Source organism: Rhipicephalus microplus, chromosome 5 (assembly GCF_043290135.1).
Source record: "Rhipicephalus microplus isolate Deutch F79 chromosome 5, USDA_Rmic, whole genome shotgun sequence".
Classification (NCBI taxonomy): Eukaryota; Metazoa; Arthropoda; class Arachnida; order Ixodida; family Ixodidae; genus Rhipicephalus; species Rhipicephalus microplus.
The window spans coordinates 9,115,404-9,136,386 of NC_134704.1; the positions used below are offsets into that span (position 1 = coordinate 9,115,404).

Here is a 20,983-nt window from a genome sequence, read left to right on the forward strand (position 1 = left end):
AGTGGGTTGTTGAATGGTTCCAACAAAGTGAAAGTGGTTGACGTAGCACTTTCATGTCCAAACTGACTGGAGATGTGTTATGACATTTTGTTTAGGGCGTAAAAAATTATGACCATTTGTGCAATAGCATACAAAATATGAATCTTGATGCTACCTGTGGCTGAACTGCACCTTATCTCCTGACAGATTAGAACAGAGAAGAACCTTGAAACCATGACTCATGTCCACGCAACGGGATAGGCCATGAACCAGGTAGTCTCAGAAGCCCAACCATAAGTTAGATTTTGTCTAATAAAAGTGAAAATGACACAGAAAGTGACATTATCAGGAACATTTGGTCACAAAGGGAATTAACTTCATTCCACCGTCGCAATATTTCTCATAAGATTGGCGATTCGAGTGTTTATTATTCTTTGAAAGTCGCACTTTTTCTCTTCCTGGGTGGGAGCACCAAGGGTAGTAATGAATATAAAAGACAATGAATGAATGAATGCAAACATTTGTAAACATAGGCTGTAGCAAATATTGTTGCTAAATTCACCTCAATGTTTCTTTTCACTGCCCCGAACTTTTGAATTTACGATATTTCAAACTGATATGCAAGAAACAGAAGAGCAATCGCATGCATGCGAAGCTGAGCCGACTTTCGCGCATTTGACTTCGTAGTGCACCCAGCATGCAAATGACGCGTTACTATTAAAACGCCGCTTGCTCTAGAATATCGGCTCTGAAGGTCAGACGGCGTGTTGCTCGAAATGGTAATCACTCACGCGTCACGTCCGACCCGTTGGTGCATGAAATTAAACCAAAGCGTGAGAGGTATACGCGCAACTTGCCTCAAATTGTGTCGAGTGCTGCGAATGTCGGGAACGTACCACCGTCGACTGCAGCCGTTCGCGGTCCCTTTCCACCGGTCAGGAAGTCAAAGGAAGCGGTGCTCACGAGTTGTCCGCGCTGTCCGGCAGACGAATGCGTTCTCCTGTCCCAGACCTAGATATATTGAGCGGATTGACCGCGTAGCACAGTGGCCCGCCGGCCGGTCGCGTTGAGCGAAAGTCGTCTGCTGCCTCAGCGGCTATGGCTCCCATGGGCAGCTGCCGCCATCCGGTGGTCTCTTTAGACAACGGAGTTGCATCCTGAAGCATGAACAATGTTATATGGACTACGGAGGGCAGTGGCAGCGGAAGTGGTTATAACTTGACGATTGACAAGGTTGCATAAGAATCATTCAGACTGGATAAGGTGCGCACACAGACACGGACTCAAGGAGGAAAAACGCACGCACTCGCAACTACAATTTCTAGGAAATAAAAGCATGCACAATACCATCCACTGCTAAAGGCAACACATGAATGCACGCTATCACTATTGCTTGCTCTCTGACATCAAGGGGTTATGAAAACAATCTTCATGAACATTACTAGTCAGTAAAGAGAAGTTAGAACCTTCAACCACCTGCAGTCTTGAGCATATTTAGGCTACTATGCCTCCGTAAGATATATAGCGAAATCTGAAAATGCTGTGCGCTTAGGCGTTCCATTTAACAGTGAACGCGTCTGTACACGCATATCACTTCTGTAACATGGCCTGGCTAGTAAAACAAAGGAGAAAAAGGTACGCATGGGGCTAAGAAAGAAACACGTGCCTCATTCCTCATCGGAGTACTGAGTGAAAATTTGTTGTCCGTTAATGTGATGGACTTATGCATTTTCGCCCTCTTAATCAAATGTGAAACGCCTCTGTCAGCTGTCTGGTGCTCTGACTTGGGTGTTTTTGATAGAATGATTTGATAGCAGCACAAAAATTGGCGATGCAACCGCTAGAGCTACAGTGTTGGGGTATGTGTCCACTGCCTTTTTTATCCAACGATCTTCTGAGTTCCTGATACCTGGTATCGATGCATCTTCCCGTTTGATCTATGTAACTGTGACCACAGGATATTGGAAGCAAGTAAACACCACCCATTTCACACTTTACTTACGACCACCAGTTATTCACGCCGCATCCTCGTCCTTTTTGACATTTTGCGTTCTTCGATAGTTTTCTATTTGCTTAAATACCTTGCTTAAAGGGGAACTCCGGTGCAACTTTTTCCGTACTGAGATAGTGCTGTTTTCTAATAGTATTGACAATCCTGAAAAGGCCAGGGTGGCTCATTTTGCCCAGGTACTCCTCAATAATTTTAATTAAGCAAAAAACAACGAGTCAGCACAGAATTCCAAACAGGGAGTGATTCTGTCGTCCATGGTGGGTATCCAATGACGTCACAAGATGCCGTCGCCAATGACGTCACGAGATCCGCTACACCCTGCCACGGCTGGCCAGGGTGTAAACATAGTCAGGTGCCTCGATCGTCTGATGCGCGAAAAGCAAGCTGGCGAAGGAGCTGAAAAAATTGAACTGTGCTCGCGTTGTCGTCACGTCGTAGAAGAAAGCGTGCGCTGCATCCGTCTGCTAAGAAAGGTGGGGTTTTTGAAAAAGGGTAGGCCCTGACGTCATATACAAAGGGTGGCCCGCGTTTACAAGTGTGATTCCGAAATCAGCTATAAATTTTAAAACCTTTCTAGATAACTATTTGACTTATGTTTGTATAATTTGACACATATCACAACGGTATACCAACGCGAACATATGTTCAAAGTTTTACTGAAATCGGGGAATATAAAAAAACGCCGGAGTTCACCTTTAACTTTTTTGAGAATGCTACCCCGGTGTCATTACTATCCACAACTTCTTTTTTTTAAGCCATGAGACAGCCTGTGCACATAGAGGATGATAGATGGCTTCTGAACAAGAGCCTTTATTTGATCAATTCCTTGGTCTTTTGGTTGCGCAGAAGCTACTAAAAAGTAACATCTGCCCAACATTTCGCAGGGCGGGCTGAGGTCAATCTTTCTAGATGATGAAAGAAAGTTTGTTTTATTTTTTTGGCCTGTGTATCAGGCCTGTGATTGCTGCTGTAGTATTACTGCGCCACAGCGGCAGCCATCCCCGTCCACTTCATGTGCATTTAAACCAGTGCTGACCGACACTGCCAGTGCATATATATACCCTAAAAGTGGACGGTGAAATGACCGCCATCCTAACTGGGCGTTAGAGCATAGCACGCAAGGAATTTGAAGCCCGAACGTTCGGTCTCAGCCAGCGGCAAGCAGTGTCGTAGACGTTCCTCTCAAACAGTACCTAAAGCTCGTTCCCTCCCAATCTTAGAACTTTAATGCGAATGCATGTAGTTACAACTACATTTCGAAAATTGGAACATGTCTTACATTAACGTTACATCTGACTTTTTAAAATCAACATAGTGACGAATAATCATGGGGTGAAATAAGGGTTGGTTCGTTAAAGCTCACATTTAGAGTCATGTATTATACGATGTTGACATTGCCTGCAGCAGGCTATACATAGAAAAACGTAACATAAAAATTCTCCTAGATGATATCTTTAAAGACGGCCGGTAATATTGCAGGTCTGCCTAAGTTATAATTTCTACCTATGTGCCACTTTCCACGTCAATCTTCAAATGCGCAGTCAGGATGGTGCGCATCTGGTATTCAAATAGAAATCGTCGCATGTACTTCGAAATGATCAAATCTTTTTTTCACAGGAAAGAGCACCAAAGGGAATGATACTTAGGAGTTTAATGAGTGCTTATTCAATATCAATCAGCATATCAGCAGTATGAGTAGAAAAAAGAAACTGTCCAGGATACACATTTTCCTCATAGTAATGCACCCTCTATGCAATTTGACAAGTCCAATGAAAACAAGAAAATGAATTACAAGAATTTTTAGCCACTACTTTGTGTTCAGGTCTTGGTGATGACCCAATATCAAACCAAGAGATAGTAAGCGAGAAGTAGGAATTTTAACCAAGATTCTTGTGTTCTCATTTTATCCACAGAAATCGCATGCTTACCACCCACACAATGATACACCGATAAACCACCGGTTGATTGCCGGGTTCTAGAGTCACCTCGAGAATCGCTAAATTCACCAGTGAGCTAGATTAAGTTGGTTCAATAAAACAACGGCTCATCAAACGTATATTTGGCATTAAAATAAGCGTCTTATTTCTGACGCTGAACTTAATTTACCTAAACGCCACACGATTCGTATCGTTTATCATCGCTCTCGAATTAAAACTCGCGCAGGCCTTAGAAAGACCACGTGCATTTCTCCTCTGGATTCATGAAAGATCCGACGGAGCAGTTAAAGGCGTCCGCAAAGGCGCGAAAATTTCGCAGCGCGCCATTGACGGCGTGCCACGCCGGCGTCTCGTCGCCGTCTTCGAGCAGGCGGTCGAGAAAGCGCGGATCGTTGTTCTCGCAGGAGCTCAGCGCGTAGTACACGAAGTAGAGCTTCTCGGAAGAGTAGCGCTCTAGGCCGCGCAGGTACAAGTCCCCATCCAAGGCGGCCAAGAAGGCCCTGTACGACGGCGCGGCAGCCAGAACGTGCGCCAGCAAGGACCAGCCCGCAGGCTCCGAACGCAACGACATGTTCGAAGCGCTGTCCTCCTGCGGCGCGCTGAACGAGAAGTGCGTTTTAGCACCGTGAACCAGCCAGAGGGCGCTACCTGACTGTGCTATACAGTTATTGCATATGTACTCTCTTACTGAGGCGACAGCCTTGTATGTCTCACACGAACCTAGCCTTGAAGAAAAAAAAATGACGCAAGAGAAGTGAACCGAAAATGTCACGTGATATCTAACGGAGGAAAAGGGACACAAACGCGATTGAATAAAAACATGATTATGCATAGATATGTTGAAAAAGCAAATAGGGTGAACATTTATTCATATAAGTGTATAAAGTGTAAATGTATATGATGAAATAATTTATAACCTTACATTTAACATCCTTATAGCGTACGTCAGCCAAGTTATCCCTCTATTTATTGCTACTACATAAAATTATTCTTTAGAACTCTTTCAGCGCATTTTCAAACGCACAGAGCTACTCATTGCCCCCGCAGTGCTCAGCAAGCACTCGCACGCTTTACTTGATGCCTTTGCTGGTCGGTTGAAGTACAAAGATAGAACGAGGATAATGGCGTGGCGCAACAAAGTGCCACAAGAGCCTACTACTCATGGGAAGCGAGAGATTAGCGTTGGCATGCACCCCATTGGCGAGTGGCTACAGTGATCGGCTGCTGACCCCGAAGGTGAGGGTTGGATACCGGCCGTGGGCGTCGCATCTTGAAGGCTACATTCAAGAGGGCAGTCTCTTCAGATATAGGTACACATTGAAGGAATCCATGATGGTTGGTCGAAATTTTCACAGCATCCGACTACTACGTGTCTCATAACCACTTTTAAATAAAGTACAAATGAATTACGAATAAAGAAGAATACGTAAGCTTTAAAATGTTCCTTCATCTCTTCATATGCCATATAGTCCGCATCGGGCACGTTGCCAGATTTCTGTCTCAAAAATGAAGGTAAGAGGACGAAGAGGGGGGGGGGTGAGGGTGAGCGGATGCTGTGCTGCGAATGTGGAGGACACTTGCTGTAGGCCTTGGCTGTTTGAGGAAAGCACATATTTTGTAGTCACTATTACTCCCCCTCATAAAAATTTTAGGCGGTGGAAAAGAGGTGACCCCTAGACTCCTCCCCGCCCTTTCCCCTGGCTACGGGCCCGGTCCGCTCACTGTTTTCGTCAATACTCATGCTGCCCACTGAGGTAAAAAAGGAAGAACAATCAATTTAGAATATATCAGTCTTTTAAACAGACATATGCCTCATATTCAATCATAGCATTAAATACACTGCGAATAAATTTGTGTTAATATGAATATTTCTGCCATAATCAAGAATTTCGCATTACCACCTAAGCTGATGCTCTTGGCGAATTTCGCCTGCAGAAATATTTTAAGGCAGTCGAATCGTAACAGTAACTGTGACGTCTTGTAAGACCTGGACGGCTGCAGGAATTCAACTGGCAACCTTAACATGCACAGATACCAGTTTAACGACCTTACTTACGCAAGCTTCATCTACAAAGTTAAAAAACAGGGAAGTTTCTAAGAATTGACCGTGTAATATTTGACCGTATAAGCTGAAAATTGACCGTGTAATTTGTTTCTTCAGTGTAACTGGGTGCTGCCATTTTGAATACAAGAAACGCGATTGAGTACGATCCTGATATTTTCAAAGTGGTTTTTAAAATTATAACATCTACGTTTCTAAGGGGAGTAATGAGTGCCTGTTATTCATCAAGTCATTCACGGAGGTGCTTCACATTGATTAAGTACGACGAATAAATTCAACACTAACTACTTAACTTACAAGTTTGTGCTAAACTGGTTCCAGACACAGGAGCGGGCGTCGTCGAGAAGAGCCCAAGACTTCTGATGGCCCGTGTGGTAAAAGAAGTCCAGTGCCTTCAAAAGAAATGAAATCTTTTGTCGTGTTCATACAAACCAAACTATTGGAAATACTGCTATTTCATGTCATATTCATTTCATTTTTATTCAAGGCAAAATTGTTACACTTCCTCTTAGGGGACAAGACTAAAGGCTAAATAAATAAACGCCTGACTATAGGTCGTGCCACCTTGGCCGCAAAAGCGTACATACACCAACAAGCATTTGTTGCACAGAATACACTGGTACATAATCATCCACAATGATTACAGGATTAAAGAAAATTATAAGTTCAAAAATATATAAACAGGTTCGTTCTTATAGCATACCTTGCTATGTTGAAATGGGCGCACACCTGCCCAACAGATTTGGGGGCACGTTAAAGAACCCCAGGTGGTCGAAATTTCCGGAGTCCTCTACCGCGGCGTCTCTCATAATCATATGGTGGTTTTGGGACGTTAAATCGCACATATCAATCAATCAATCAATCAATCAATCAATCAATCAATCAATCAATCAATCAATCAATCAATCAATCAATCAATCAATCAATCAATCAATCAATCAATCAATAAATCAATCACACCTTCCCAAACCTACAGTGAGCAGCGGCAATTTTTTGTTTGCCAGTGCCATACGGTGGAACAGAGTTGCAAACGCATTGTGGCCATTCACTTGTCCTCACTCTTTTTGGAATTTAATTCAACATATGGCGAAGATAAGCAGAAAAAGCGCCGCACGCGCACGAGAGCTATATATATTTGAGCGGCTGTAGATACGAGCGAAAGCGAGCGCAATAAGTTTGGGAACGATAATAGGTGATAAACTGGGCAGTGAGCTAATACCCCAATTGGCGGGTGATGACTGCACATTGCAAATCAGACAACAATGTCACGTGATCGTGACGTTCGTGCCGGCATCAGACTGTATGTTGGAGATGAAACTGTTTATTTGGCCGATCATCTGACCAGGAAACTGAAGGTCAGATTATAGTGATACCCACTGGCGCTGATAGCAGCGAACAGAGCGCGGGCCGTCGATAAACTGACAAGCGGCGAAGCGCGTCGGCATTTATACATGTGCCGTCGAGTATTTCAGCCTTATCACAGGTCATCGCGCAAGCTCTGGAATAATCTCGAGTGTTCGCGTCATGGGCGCATTCTGAAAGAGCCACTCACCAGGCCCCATACCAAATTTTAGTTAGACGGTCGAAGTTGTTGGGTGTACGATAAGGAACATTTTGCCACAAAAATTTTTTGAATACGTTCATCACGAGCGGAGAAAACAGGTTTTTTGAAGTGGCGCGGAATGAGGATGAGAGGAGGCGAGCTCGAAACGTCTGCCCCTCATCCGCGTAGCCTTCGCAAGCGAAATCTCTTCCCCATACTTTCAGGCATCCGACCAAGAGGTGACGTGCGCATGACGTGCCTGCACAAGTCCAACTTCCGAGCACGTGAATGGCGTTGCTTTGTTGACCAGCGTTATTTTGTGGTCTTCTGCCTGTTTCTGCGGGATGGTTTTGAAACGCTGGCTTAGACGTGGTAGATGAGCACAATAAGTGCGCGAACGCGTAGGAGCGTTCCATGGCGGTTGTCTGCTCCATGCGCTCACCGCGGGGACATGAACGCATGCGAAACGCCGACACATTATAAGGAGCAGTGGGAGGCTGCTATGTGCAGCTCGGCGCCCGAGGTCCAGGACCAGATCTTGGATTGGGCCAAGAGGGTAGCGGAGACCTACGCTCGGTAGGCTCCTCTGACACTCCACCACCGCACCTTTCCCTCTTGGGATGAATAAAGTTTTTCTCCTCCTCCTCCGACACATTAGCCCTTCATCTCATTGCATTTCGCGGGAGAAAAATGGAAAAAAGACGCTCACATTCCCTTATTGCGTCTCATTATTTATCTAGAGTTTTACTGATCTTTTCAAGCAACAAATTACATAAACTACGCATGCCGTGTCAAATAATTTTCGCCATATCACGTGCCACTGTATGCAACGTCAAAGCAGAGTCGTCTACGTAGAAGACCAGCGTCACTGCATTGCCGTGTACGTAGGGCCATTCAAACGCGCACGTCATGCTCTCATTTTGTAGGCGCGCGCCGGCAGAGGGGAGGAGGAGGAGAAAAAAATGGCAGCATATCCACGGAGTGAATGATGGGGAGTGGGGCGAAGCATTCATCCGTCCATTCGTTCTTGCTTCCGTCCGTTCCTGCGTACGTCTGTGTAACCGTCCATGCGTCCATCCACCCGTCCGTGCGTGCGTCTGTTCGTGCGTCCGTCCCTGCATTCGTCCATGCATCCGCGCCTGCGTCCGTTCATGCGTCCATCCATGCATCTGTCTGTGTGTCCGTTCGTCCATCTATTCAGCACTCCAAGTACCACCATCTCGCATCTTTTCATCATATATTCTCCATATAGAAGCACCGCCATCCAGCGGACATTTCAAGGACTAAACGGGAGGTGGCACATGCACACTTTCTTACGGCTTGCGCTTCTGGTTTACTTCCCACCTTTCACCACCTCGAGTTCATAATATATACTAGTTCACTGTATTCATGGCTATGCGGCCCAACGCTCGCTAAACCTTTCTAAAACCAAGGAGGTTACACCCAGCGAGTATAACGTAGCAACCCTTTCTTGTCAGATCGTGCTCAATGTACATGCCAATAGCTGCTAATGGGGATCGCAGTGTGCGCGTTACCTAAAGGCCGAATGCTCCTGTCTCTAATTCCCTCTTAGCAGCCATTAACATGTGCATTGAGCACTATCTTTTATTGTTCAACAACGCACAGAAGAAATCTCTCACCGGAACCACCTTGGAGGTCAAAATACTATTTAAGGACTGCTATTTTGGGTATGTGCCACTGGTGGTTACGTACTACGAGGGACGCACAAGCCACGCCATAAGGAGCTTCACCCCTAAAACTTTATTCATCCCAAGAGGGAAAGGTGCGGTGGTGGAGTGTCAGAGGAGCCTACCCAGCGTAGGTCTCCGCTACCCTCTTGGCCCAATCCAAGATCTGGTCCTGGACCTCGGGCGCTGAGCTGCACATAGCAGCCTCCCACTGCTCTTTACTATTAATGTGTAGAGAATTAGGTGGTGGGTTTCGAGTACACCCCCACATGATATGGTCTAGGTTAGCTCTTTGTTGACAGAAAATGCACAAAGGGGAGGGGTATATCGCAGGGTGTATAAGATGGCGAAAAGATGGGGTAGGAAACGTACGGGTCTGTAACTGGCGCCATAGTATTTCATGGTAGCGCGAAGCTCCATGATGTAAGGGGGGGGGGGGGTATATAGTGCGCTGTAGGCGGTAGTGATTTGTTATATCGTGGAAGGTCAAAAGACGATCTCTCGCGTTGAAAAAGGCCGCGTGGTCTAAGGCGCCATCAGAGGCCTGCGCTCGGCCGGTCATTCCTCGAGCACAGGTATGAGCCGCCTCATTGCCACTCAACCCCGCATGCGCGGGCGTCCATATGAGAGCAACGTCTTGCGTGGGAGGATGTTTCTTAAGAATTGAAAGGGCAATTGATGAGATGCAACCTGCGCTGAACTTGCGTATGGCAGTTTTGGAATCACTTACAATCATAGTAATATTGGGGATGGATAGACCTAAAGCGATGGCAGCCTCCTCTGCCTCCTCCGAAGAGTTGAGAGTGACGGATGCCGTTGTGAGCGCCTTGCCGTTATAGTCGACAGCAGAGAGGGCATAGGATGAGGAGGATGGGTATTCTGCCGCATCGACATAGAGCACGTCATTGGCTCCATGCAATTTTTTCTGAAGAGCTTTTGCTCTTTGGATTCGGCGCTTAGTATGATATGTTGGATGCATGTTTTTAGGAAGGAGCGGTATGAGTAATTGTTTGTGTATGTTTTGGGGAATGTTGTATTTAGCATTGGTGAGTGAGGTGAAGTCAATTAGGGTAGACGATAAAATGTGCGACCTGCGCTAGTGGTCGCGAGCCTTGCGTATTGAGCTGTTAAATGGGCTTCATGGATTTCACATAGGGTATTTATGACTCCTGTCTGGTGGAGTAGTGCATTAAAGGTATTGATTGCAATGCTTAGCGCGTATGTGTAAACTCTGCGGAGGAGGGTGTTGACCGATTCCTCCTTTGCTAACTTAAGGTGAAGGTAAGGAAGGGTATATGTGATTTTACTAATCACAAAAGCTTGTATTACACGAAGTAACTCTGACTCTCGGAGCCCTCCATTTTTCCCTGAGATTCTTCCTATCATTCTTAGGGTATTTTCAATGGTATTGCGCAAAGCTTCGAGTTTGTACGTATTAAGTCGGTTGTTTTGGATAAATAAACCTAGCACACGAATGCATGATACACTAGGAATGAGGCACCCATTTATGTGAACTTCGATCATTGGAACGTGTTTGTTCTGACGATGAGTTGGTAGAAGGAGTAACTCTGATTTACTCGGGGTACAATAGAGATTCATCTGAGATGTTAGTGCTGCTATTGTATCTACAGCTGTTTGTAGGGTGTCTTGAATATGTCCATCTGAGCCTCCTTTCACCCATAAGGTGATATCATTGGCATAGATAGAGAAGTTCAAGTCAGGGATACGTTGAAGAGCGTTGGGTATCGGTAGCATGGCCAGGTTAAAAAGAATTGGAGAGAGCACTGATTCTTGAGGTGTTCCAAAGCTGCCTAGTGTATAGGGTGAGGAATGTTCTGGTCCTAATGTTAATGTAACTGTGCGGTCTGTGAGGAAGCTTTTGATGTAAGAGTAGATTTTAGTGCCACAAGAAATGCAGTTGAGGCCAGCATATATAGCTGAGTGGGCTACGTTATTGAATGCTCCATGTATGTCCAGACCAAAGATTGCCTGAGTATGCTCGCTCTGGTTAGGAGTTATGATGTCGTGTTGAAGGCGAAGCATCGCATCTTGCCCGGAAAGTGAGGGCCTAAAACTAATCATTTCTGGAGGCAGTAGTCCTTTATCCTCCACGTGTCTCTGGAGGCGTGCAAGCACAACATGCTCAATAGTCTTTCTGAGACACGATGTTAAGGAAATGGGCCTCATATTTTCTACTAAGGGAGCTTTGTTCGGTTTAGGTATCAATATGACTCTGGCATCTTTCCACCAAGGTGGAATGGTGCCCGTGTCAAAACAGTCGTTCCGTTATCGGCGCATCTAATGACTCATTAGGTTTCCCTGTGTAAGATGGTATAGAATGCTTACGTAATTGAGGTAAATGCAACGTGCGAAGGTTATCGAAGAGCTGTCCTAAATGGTCGCTGAGCTTGTGTAACAGTTCAGTGATAGTGTGAGAGTGTCGTGCGCGAGAAGTGCTGGTGTCTAGCAGATGTCTAAGAAGTTGCCACGTTCGTTTATTACTGAGGTGGTCATGAATTCCTTCACAAAGCTAACGCCATTGTTGTGCCACCGATTGAGTCGTGTATCGCTCGATTTGTTGGTCTAGCTTCGCTATCCTAATGCGGAGTTTCCTGTTGTGACGCTGGTGTTTCCACCGTCGCAGAAGTGACTGTTTTGCTTCCCACATATGGAGAAGCTTGGAGTCGAGAGTAGTTATCGGGGTGTCGAGGGGTAGAGTTTTCGTGTGAATTTCAACATATTTTTGAAGCTGTTGAGTCCACTCGGTAAAAATGCAATGCGTGAGGGAGCGGTGCTGTTGCGGGTATTTCTAAATTTGTCCCGTTCTGTGAGCATCAGTCGTTTAGGTGCAATGGGTCTGTGTTTTAGTTGTAAAGTAATGCTAGTAATGTAATGATCACTGCCAGGATTAATTTGGGTGTTAGTCCAAACCATTGTGGGGGCATTGTAAGTGAGGGTAAGATCGGGCGATGTATCTTTGTTCACACTGTTCTCCAAACGAGTAGGCTCGGCCGGGTCGTTGTGTAGTGTAAAACGATGTGCCTGAATATGGGACCAGAGGGCTCTACCTTTCGGTGTAGATGCGGTGTAACCCCCCGCTTGGTGGGAGGCGTTGAAATCCCCCATTATGAGGAGGGTGTGTTTGCCTGCCGAGGATGTAGCTCGGGCAAATAAAGAATTGAAGCGGTGCCTTTGCTCTTGCAGTCTACTATATACGTTGAGAATGTATAAGAATGGTGAGTTGAGTTTATCAAGTTTATCAGGTAGTATTTAGAGAAATTCATGCTCAATGTCGATGTCAGCAAGTTTTGAATCGGCAGAGGAGAAGAGGAGCAGCGTTCATCTTGAAATTCGACCCATTTCCGTGGCGCGTAGCTTTGCTAATTTTGGCAGACGTGATCATGAACGCCTCGTCTCCGCATTGCGCTTGTCAGCTCAAAATCGTCAAACCTGGTGAGTGGCCCTTTAAAAGAACGATCTACAACAATCGCGAACATTCTCGAACAATGAGGCGCAGTTCACGCTGTGCATTCCTGGCAGGCTTTGAGGTTGAAAACCGAATGAAACAAAAAGGAAAATAAACTCGCGTAACAGTAACATAGTTTCAAAGCGTGCTTTACCTGCAACCACAAACCTACTGTTTGACACGCCACCGGCGTCTGACTGCGCTTAGACCTTTTCCGAAACGCCTCCCTGGGCGCCGCCATAGTCCTCTTTGGGCTGCGCAAATTGGCACGTGACCTTTCAAAAATGCACTGACAAGGCTGCGCCCTTAGCCTTTGTACTCCCGTGCGCAGCCCATCATGGCGGTGTTTTTCGCCCTCCTGTGAAAAAGGTGTAAACAATGCAGCTTTGCTCCGTTAAGAACACCAAAATCCTGCAAAGGTCTTCAGCGTTGGAGATGTAGGAAGTGGACCACATGCTACGCTGCGTTCTCTCTTGACCACAAAAATAAAATGCTGATATCCTGTCGACAGAGACGCGTCAGCACCGCGTTTATTACTGTTAGTGGAACCTTTTTCGTCACTGAAGGTTCGAATTTCTATGAACGCCGTTATGGGCCTCTCACATAAAAATTTGTTGCACAGAAAAAATCAAGGCGATTTCACTTTACCAACCTTGTTGAACACAAACCGGTAGACGTTGGGCGCGACACGGGGTCCCAGTCGAGCCATCTGGAGCGGAACCAGCGATGGCTCGTCGGCGTCGGCTCGGAAAAAGTCGAAGGCCCCCGGAGGCACGTCCACTCGGTCCTCACCGACCGTGGCCGAAGTCCTGAGCAGGCCTCCTGTCCAAGTCGCGTCGAAGAAGATGCCCGTCAGGTAGCGCTGGTACTGATTGGCGTTCTTGCGCTTGATGAGCAGTGCGAACTGCTTGTGGACAGGCACTCGCCCCGCCTGCAGGGAGTGGCGACAGAAGCGGCACGAAGTGTATGGACGCATTTCTTATTATTGGCGCTACAAACAGCTGCCCATGAACTTTTTTTATGGAAAAATCACTCTCGCTTTCATAAGGCAAGAAATGAAAAAGAACAAGCGAGCACATTGCAAAACGCCTCGAACCGCGAATGTCGTGCAACGCTGAGATGAAATGTGAAACTAAAGGGAGAGAACGGTGTCATTCCTTCTATTGCTTGAAGCCTTTCTTCCAGCTTTTCTTTTTTTTTAGCACTTGGTATTGTGGGAGCAGCAGTACGAAGGTGCGATAGCGACAGTCCTTACCGAAAGAGATATTTACTCGCCGAAACGTCCAAACAAAGTATTTATTAAAGAAAGAAAGCGTACGATAAAGATCATCACATTCCTGATTAGTGTGTAACAATCTTATTTTACTTTCAGATTTCGCCCTTTCTTATTGCCATATGTGTGACACAAAGCTATTTGCCACGTGATCGCAAGTTCCCATAAAAAAAGGCGGCTGAACGTGTGCATGCTATAGCTCTTACTTTCACACCAGATTCAAGTACACTCTAAAAAAAATATCGAGTAAAAAGGGTGTTTTTTTTGTCCCACAACAATAATCATCATCAGGCTTGCGTGCACTTCCTTTCTTGAAAACTCGGCACTGGCCACTTTCCTACCGAGAATGCAATGTAACCCTGATAATGGGCATGTCGATTGTGACCGGAATGTACCGGGCACGGGGCGATAGCGCAAGGATGGAACGCAATATAGATGACGATTATTGTGGTGGGACAAAAAGACACCCTTTATACTCGCTCTTTTTTTTTGGAGTGTAGTCTCTTGTGTGCATGTGCGTGACACCATGTTAGCTTAGCGACGCTGTGATGCAGCCTTCAAGCACGCGAGTTTGATTCCCGATCATGGGAACAGCACATCAATGAGTGCGAAGGCAGAAACGCCGGCCCGATTAGCTCCAGATAGTTAATATCCTCCCCAACGGCGTACCTCATAGCCATATCATAGTTCTAGCCTACGAATATCAACAATTTACTTTTAGCAGCATAATGCAATGTAAAAACAGCCCTTGATAATTTTTTTTTTGCTCAGCGCTGAGACATGTTCGTGACTACTTGTAATGGCAGCGCTCAGCACCGCTAAGATGTTTTACATGTGGCCGAAACTTGCGATAACGCGTCAGTAGAAGAACTCATTTCGCCTGGTCAAAGGAGTAGTTATGGATAGCCTTAAGCTAAATGAAACGTACGCTTGTGTGAAAAATGGTGCATGACATATAGAACAGCGTCTGCGACACTCTATGGAAATGTCGAGTAAATGTTGGCGTATATACCTTCTCGTAGAAGTAGTCGACGTATTTGGCTCGCAACTGCGCGGTGTGGGTCCAGTCTGGCATGAGGGTGGTCCACTTGGCCGAGCGTAGGATGCGGGTCACGTGGTTAAGGAAGGGCTTCGGGAACAGTGTGGCCATCTCCTCGAAGAGAGCCTTCTTGAGCGCATCCACGAGCGAGACGGCCCGCAGTTGCCTCAGGCTCCGACCGATATCATCGCGCGCCGCGTACAGGGATAAGGCTGGCTCGAACTTTTCGAAGAAACGTACGCAGTAGTGTGGTCGGCTCAACGGTGGATGCCATTCTGGGAAACTAGGAATAAAGAGTACTTGGTTCAGTCAGTGAAGCGCAACTACAACAAAATCTACGTTACACGATTCATTTTGTCGAATCATGCGATTCCTTAAAAAATGATATCCGCCTGCGTAAAAGCCAAGAGCGATAAATGTAAATAAATACATAAATATGAACTTCGTAAAATGAGCCCCTTAATCTAAAATCGGCAAAAATTACTTTTTTTCGTGCGCAGGCCACCTTAGAGTGAAGAAAAATGAGAAATAGACATGACTGGAACCTCAATGTCAAACGTAAAAAAAGGAAAGCACATGCACTCACGGAGACACCGAAAGTGCTCCTAGCAGGGACAGCGACTCATTGTCCCTAAGGAGCGGCGCTAGAACAAGCTTGGTGCGGAATCCCAGGTAGGCCATGATCTCCACATCGTGCAGCTCTTGCAGCGCTTCTTGCAAGGCGTACAGGTAGCGCATCGAATCCACCGACACGTAGACCGACGAGAAGTTCATGTCATTCTCCCCCATCATTGCGCGAAACAGGGCGTCCCACTTGAGTTTTCCCGCGCTCGGCAGCTCCTGTACCTGCACCAACCGCGGAGCCTCGGGCACCGTGGTGCCAATGGCACGGGCCAACGTGAGCTCGACGTTCAGCACGTTCACCTTGATGCCGTTGGTCAGGTTGCTTTGGCCGAGTATCATGTCCATAGCGTCAGACACGTAGCTGTAGTCGTCACCGGGTGAGAAGTGCCGAGTGAACGATCCCATGACTAGAGTGGGTAGGCCGATGGAAACTAGCGTCTCATTAGGGAAGTCGCTATCGGTAGTTGGCTTGATAGAGAACAGCGCCGGCTCGTTGACGGTACGGTAGAAAGCACCGATGCTCGCGGATATTTTCGTGTCCCCCACGTCTCTGAACAAGGGCCACACCGAATTGTGAAGCCGGCTGGCCATGGTGCGGATGCTGAGGTACCAGCTCACGTTTCCGAAGCCGCGCACCAGCTCGTCGAAGAGCGGTCGCTCGAAGTCTCCTGACTTGTGGCTTCGGCACTCGTTGTAGAGGTCTGCCACGCGCTCCAGCTCTTCAGAGTAGCGCCGGAAGGCTCCATCCACGAGGTCGGTCAGGTAGTCCTGGGTCAAGGTGTCCACCGAGACCCTGGCAGAGCCGTTGGGCACAGCCACTTGCTGCATCCAACGCCCGCAGACGTGCGCGTAGAAGTCGTCGCATGGGGACACGGACTCGTCCAGCTGCTCCGATATGTTCAGCGCCTCACGTTGACAAGCCGCAGAGTCACAAGGGTGAGGGTGTTCCATAACCTGGTGATGAGAACAGAGCGAGACACTGCTAATGAAAAACAATGGCAGGGAGCCCAGCATGGCTGGTAAAGGTTCGCTCTAAAGGACAGGACATGCAAACACTGGCACAAAATTAAATCAAAACACCACAAACGTATACCTGTACGTGCAGTCGAAAATTTGATGAATGCGCAATTTTTTATTGACACAGGAATGACGCAACTCATCTGATTGAAGCATGACATGTCGATTATACTGTCACGTAGTCGTGACGTGGTGAAGACATCAGTCGGCTAGTCCAGGATGAAACTATTTATTTGGCCGAAATTGTGCCCTTGAAACGTAAATTTAAACAAGCGAGGTGCGCTGTATATACTGATGTCGGCGCACACAGCGTTGGTGGTCGATAAACTGATAAATTATACGTGCGGCAACGAACATTCTAGCATTATCGTTGGTGAACGCGTTCGTTCAGGATGAACTCCGCTGTTCGCGTTTGTGTGCTCAAGCCAACAGCTGATCGTAAAATGATCTGGAATGATCTCGGACATTCTGGCATGCTTTGCGCAAGGCATTATATACACGGGCAATAAAAGCAAAGAAAGAAAGGGGTGCTTGTGGCAAAAGTGCATGCGTAAGCCAACCGTCGATAAACTTGCATGAAGATGAAACGCAATGCCTTAACAGTTATAGTTCACGTAGAATGCCATGCGTGCCGGATCGATAGGTTTTCATACTGCGTGGGCATTCGCAGAGAAGTTTGAAGGCCTTCTTTTTTTTTCACTTGTGTGCGCATCTTCATTTGTTAGCTTCACCTTGCCGACTATTGAAATGCTTTGTAAAGGACAGAAATTACACTTTTCAAGAATACTTTTTGTCACTGTGCCATATATGCGGCAGACAAAAAGAAAGATATGTCTGTGAATCGATTAAAACAGTGCTGTGCGTACAGTTCCTGCAGCGTGTTCTTGATGACAGCGTTCATTCTTTGTTCTGACATTGCAACGCCTGAAAGTATGTTCGGAGATACTAAACCCCGTATTCACAAACGCTCCTTCACTCAAGGGCTCTCCTCGACTCGAAAAAGCCGATGGGAGCGCCATCTCTTGGCGGAACAAGTCACTGCATATCGACAATATTCTGCAGCGATTCTTGAGAAGCGCAGCGTCAATTTCTGTCGAGCAGCGGTGCAGTGCTCAACTCAGTCAAGTGAAGAATGGAATTCGAGTCGAGGAGCGCTTCTCAATACGGCGGTAAGCCTAATAATGCACAGCGTTTCGGTTGCTGCAAGTACTGCGACTGATACACGCGTAAAACTTTCAGCTAATTTGCTGAGGGAAGTGCCATTGACGAGAAGTTGAAGTCTGTGGACGCGTAGTGTGTACAAGCAACACTATAGTAAAAATTAAGTTGGGCATGCATTTAAGGTATATAAGCCTGATATAAACTTGTTTCTTGAACATTGCAAGCGGCCGTACGAAGTGCGCCTTCATAGCAAAAGTAACATTCAGTAACATGAGTGCATACATGCATCATAAGCAAAGCTAACTTTTCGTGGCACCAGCCATACCTGTAATCTCCATTGGCACGGACTCATTTTACTGTCGCAAAGAACCGAGTGTATATGCGCTCCACTCTTCGAAGGCTGTGCATTTCAGGAGAGCTACAAGCATGCAGTTGATAGAAGTGCAACAGTTACACCGACGCAATTAATATATGTTCGGATTGACATTTGTCTACACTAAACGCCAGCTTATGCCAGACACAAGACACGCATCAGCAGCCTTTTATAATTACAAACAAACAAATGAACAAACAAACAAACAAACAAACATACAAAGAGCAATAATAAAGGAAAACAACAGGGACAAAACAAGAACAAAGAACCCACCTGCGGCAGCAGCTTGTCATGAACGACAGCAGCGCGATGACGTTGAGTGTGCGGTTGTTGGTGTGCGCGGTCAATGTGTGCCTTCTCACTGACGGTGACTCGCTTGATGGTACGGTGGTGAGGCCGTGCATGGGCGTGGTCGTGGCTCTGTGCCATGAGGACGTCGAATGCCGTCACCGCATCTTCTGCCTGCTTGTTAGCGCTGGACGTAGTGTTCCTGCGAGAGAGAAACGCGCCATAGCTCCGTTACAATACATTTTGTGGAGGGTGCATGTAGTATTCTTGTGTTCTATAGTTTTTACTGTGACAGCAATCATATGAACACTCCAGGTGCTTCTGTGCCGTCGTCGTGAAGTCCCTTGCAAAGTTCAAGTGCGATTATGTCCACCTGCGCGTCGTGTATTCTATGTGCGTGAGTGAAAGCGCGCGAAAGCAGCCGGTATTCACACGCGGCGCGCGAGTCGACGTTTTCACGGTGGGCGTACATCATCGTTATCGCGCACACAATGATGGAGAGAGGAATAAAAGTAGGGGTTCGAGTGGGATTCCTGAATGGCAGCGGAGTATCTAGCATAGAGTCAAGTCGGCGCATAACACCTCTTTGCAAAAAAAAGAGCGTATCAAATTAGGCGAGGACTGACGTTAACAGCTGTGTTTATAAAAACTGGTTAACTCGGTACTATGCTGTGGGAGAGCTGAAAACCGTTCCTTGAGCCTTAAAATTGATGAGACCGCATCAACAAAATTACGCTCGGGTCGGGCCCAGGCTGGTGGTCACAAGCAACCACTGTCGGCGGCTATGCTGAGGCCCGAGGGATACCAACCTTCAAAGAGCGACGGAGCAGCCCTTACTGTGTTTAGAAAAAATTATTGTCACAGATGTCAATAACATTTCAACAGAACATTTTCTTGTTAGACGTACATTAACGATGATGACAAAACAAACTTCCTTTTCATGAACATGGATATGAGATGACGTGGGAAGAACATACACACTCCATGTTTCACATAAACACAGCCACACAAAAATATGTCACAAAAAATACATACACGTATGTATATGGCAAGGTAAACAAGAGACACAAATAAAACATGAATATGTACGTTTTCGCATATTTACACTTGGGCATGTCATTTCTACCAACGCATCAATACATCAGCCTACCGAAACCAGGCCGACTGAAGGACAAGTTTCACTCGCCTGGCAACTCTTCTAAGACCAGGCATTAGACGTTGTGAATCGCGCAAAGAGTGGTTGGTTCAAAACTTCCCACCTATGACAAAGGCTCAGCCCGAATGGTTCAGCAGCCACTGCATGAATAAACTGTGCTGCTATCTAAGTGCGCATTATTCTCATATTTGCGCAGTGGATTCTTCAGTAAATGAAATTATTAATTACGCAGTGGCCACCTCGCAACTGAACTTGCAGTACACGCCCCAAGAGAACGCAACAAGTTCTAGAAAGGCCGTTACACTATGACTCATAAGCGCCCACAGCGTTCCCATCAAGGGGGGCGAAGGTTTGTCGTACCGTCTCCTCCCTATTAAGTAAAGACAAAGGGGGCCCCATCCTTTAGGTGACTAGGGGGACTGGCCTCCCCCCACCCCTTTCCGCGCGCACGCATGACTGTGCTGCTTGTACCGCGAAGTCCTGTTGATTTCTACGATCGTATACCTGGCAAGCCGGCTCGTCATGGCGCTGGCAGCGTAAAGGGCGCGCGAGCTACTCAGTATGGCGGCCCGAAACGCCACGAAAGGCAGGACGCCTGAAAACAGCACCGCGATGGCCGCCAGCAGCAGGATGGATAACTTGCTGCTGAGAAACCTCTGGGTAAGGGACGGCGCACCAGCGACGTGAACGCTCTGCCGCTGATGCAGGTTATCGGTAGAGACGATCTCGTCAGCCATGTCGTCCGTCCACATAGCTCGACATGAAATGGCAAGCAGGCACTGTGCCAACGCGGATGTGACGATGGAGCTTGCGAGCGTAGTGATACACTGCTACAGTGGCCACAACTGCTGACATTGCACGCGAGCACGCGAACGAGACTGGCTCGCGAGCTAGTGGCGGCAGGTCCCTGAAAAAGTGGCACGTAACCACAACAGGAACAGGAACAGCTCTGGCAGCTTTCCTTTAGGCCAATGCCCTGGAATATGTTGCGTAATAGCATACATGGAAAATAAAAAGGGAATGCCGCTCAGTTAAATATCGTTTTCCTTTAGTAGAGGCGCGTACACATACTGCCCGGAATATAATAAAATTGAGGAGGTATTGAAGGGAAGCAATTTGATTGTTTGTTGAACCCAACTTGTTGAAAAAAAAAAACACGTTGAAAATGTTGGAAGAAATAATAAATAAACAAATCATTGTTTGTTTGTCACTGCTGGCCGGCAGATAGTAATAGTGTGAGATATAAATCATGATGATGATGACCATCATAATCATCATGATTTCACAAACATTGACAACCACTGAAGGGAATTTGGTGAAGAAAACAAATTGCTAAATGAATGATGCGTACAAACTGTATGGCCAC

General features: G+C 46.6%; 1 protein-coding gene across 1 annotated transcript; it reads right to left on the bottom strand.

The window, feature by feature from the left end:
- Positions 1–4,086: 4,086 nt before the first annotated feature.
- Positions 4,087–20,354, bottom strand: LOC142817203 (membrane metallo-endopeptidase-like 1). The gene is made up of 7 exons (XM_075894256.1): positions 20,122–20,354; positions 18,447–18,687; positions 15,585–16,576; positions 14,972–15,281; positions 13,339–13,617; positions 6,287–6,381; positions 4,087–4,526 (listed from the first exon to the last, which is right to left on the bottom strand). Exons 1-7 carry the CDS (start codon positions 20,352–20,354, stop codon positions 4,157–4,159), a joined length of 2,520 nt encoding a protein of 839 aa, XP_075750371.1. The 3' UTR covers positions 4,087–4,156.
- Positions 20,355–20,983: the final 629 nt, after the last annotated feature.

What these genes read in the sequence shown, in the direction of transcription:
- LOC142817203 (XM_075894256.1), bottom strand. Translation starts at nt 20,354, where the DNA reads ATGGCTGACGAGATCGTCTCTACCGATAACCTGCATCAGCGGCAGAGC. An exon ending in TCGACTACTTCTACGAGAAG is followed by an intron (nt 13,618 to 14,971) that starts GTATATACGCCA and finishes CACTCCCTGCAG; the next exon opens with GCGGGGCGAGTGCCTGTCCA. An exon ending in ACCGGTTTGTGTTCAACAAG is followed by an intron (nt 6,382 to 13,338) that starts GTTGGTAAAGTG and finishes TTTCTTTTGAAG; the next exon opens with GCACTGGACTTCTTTTACCA.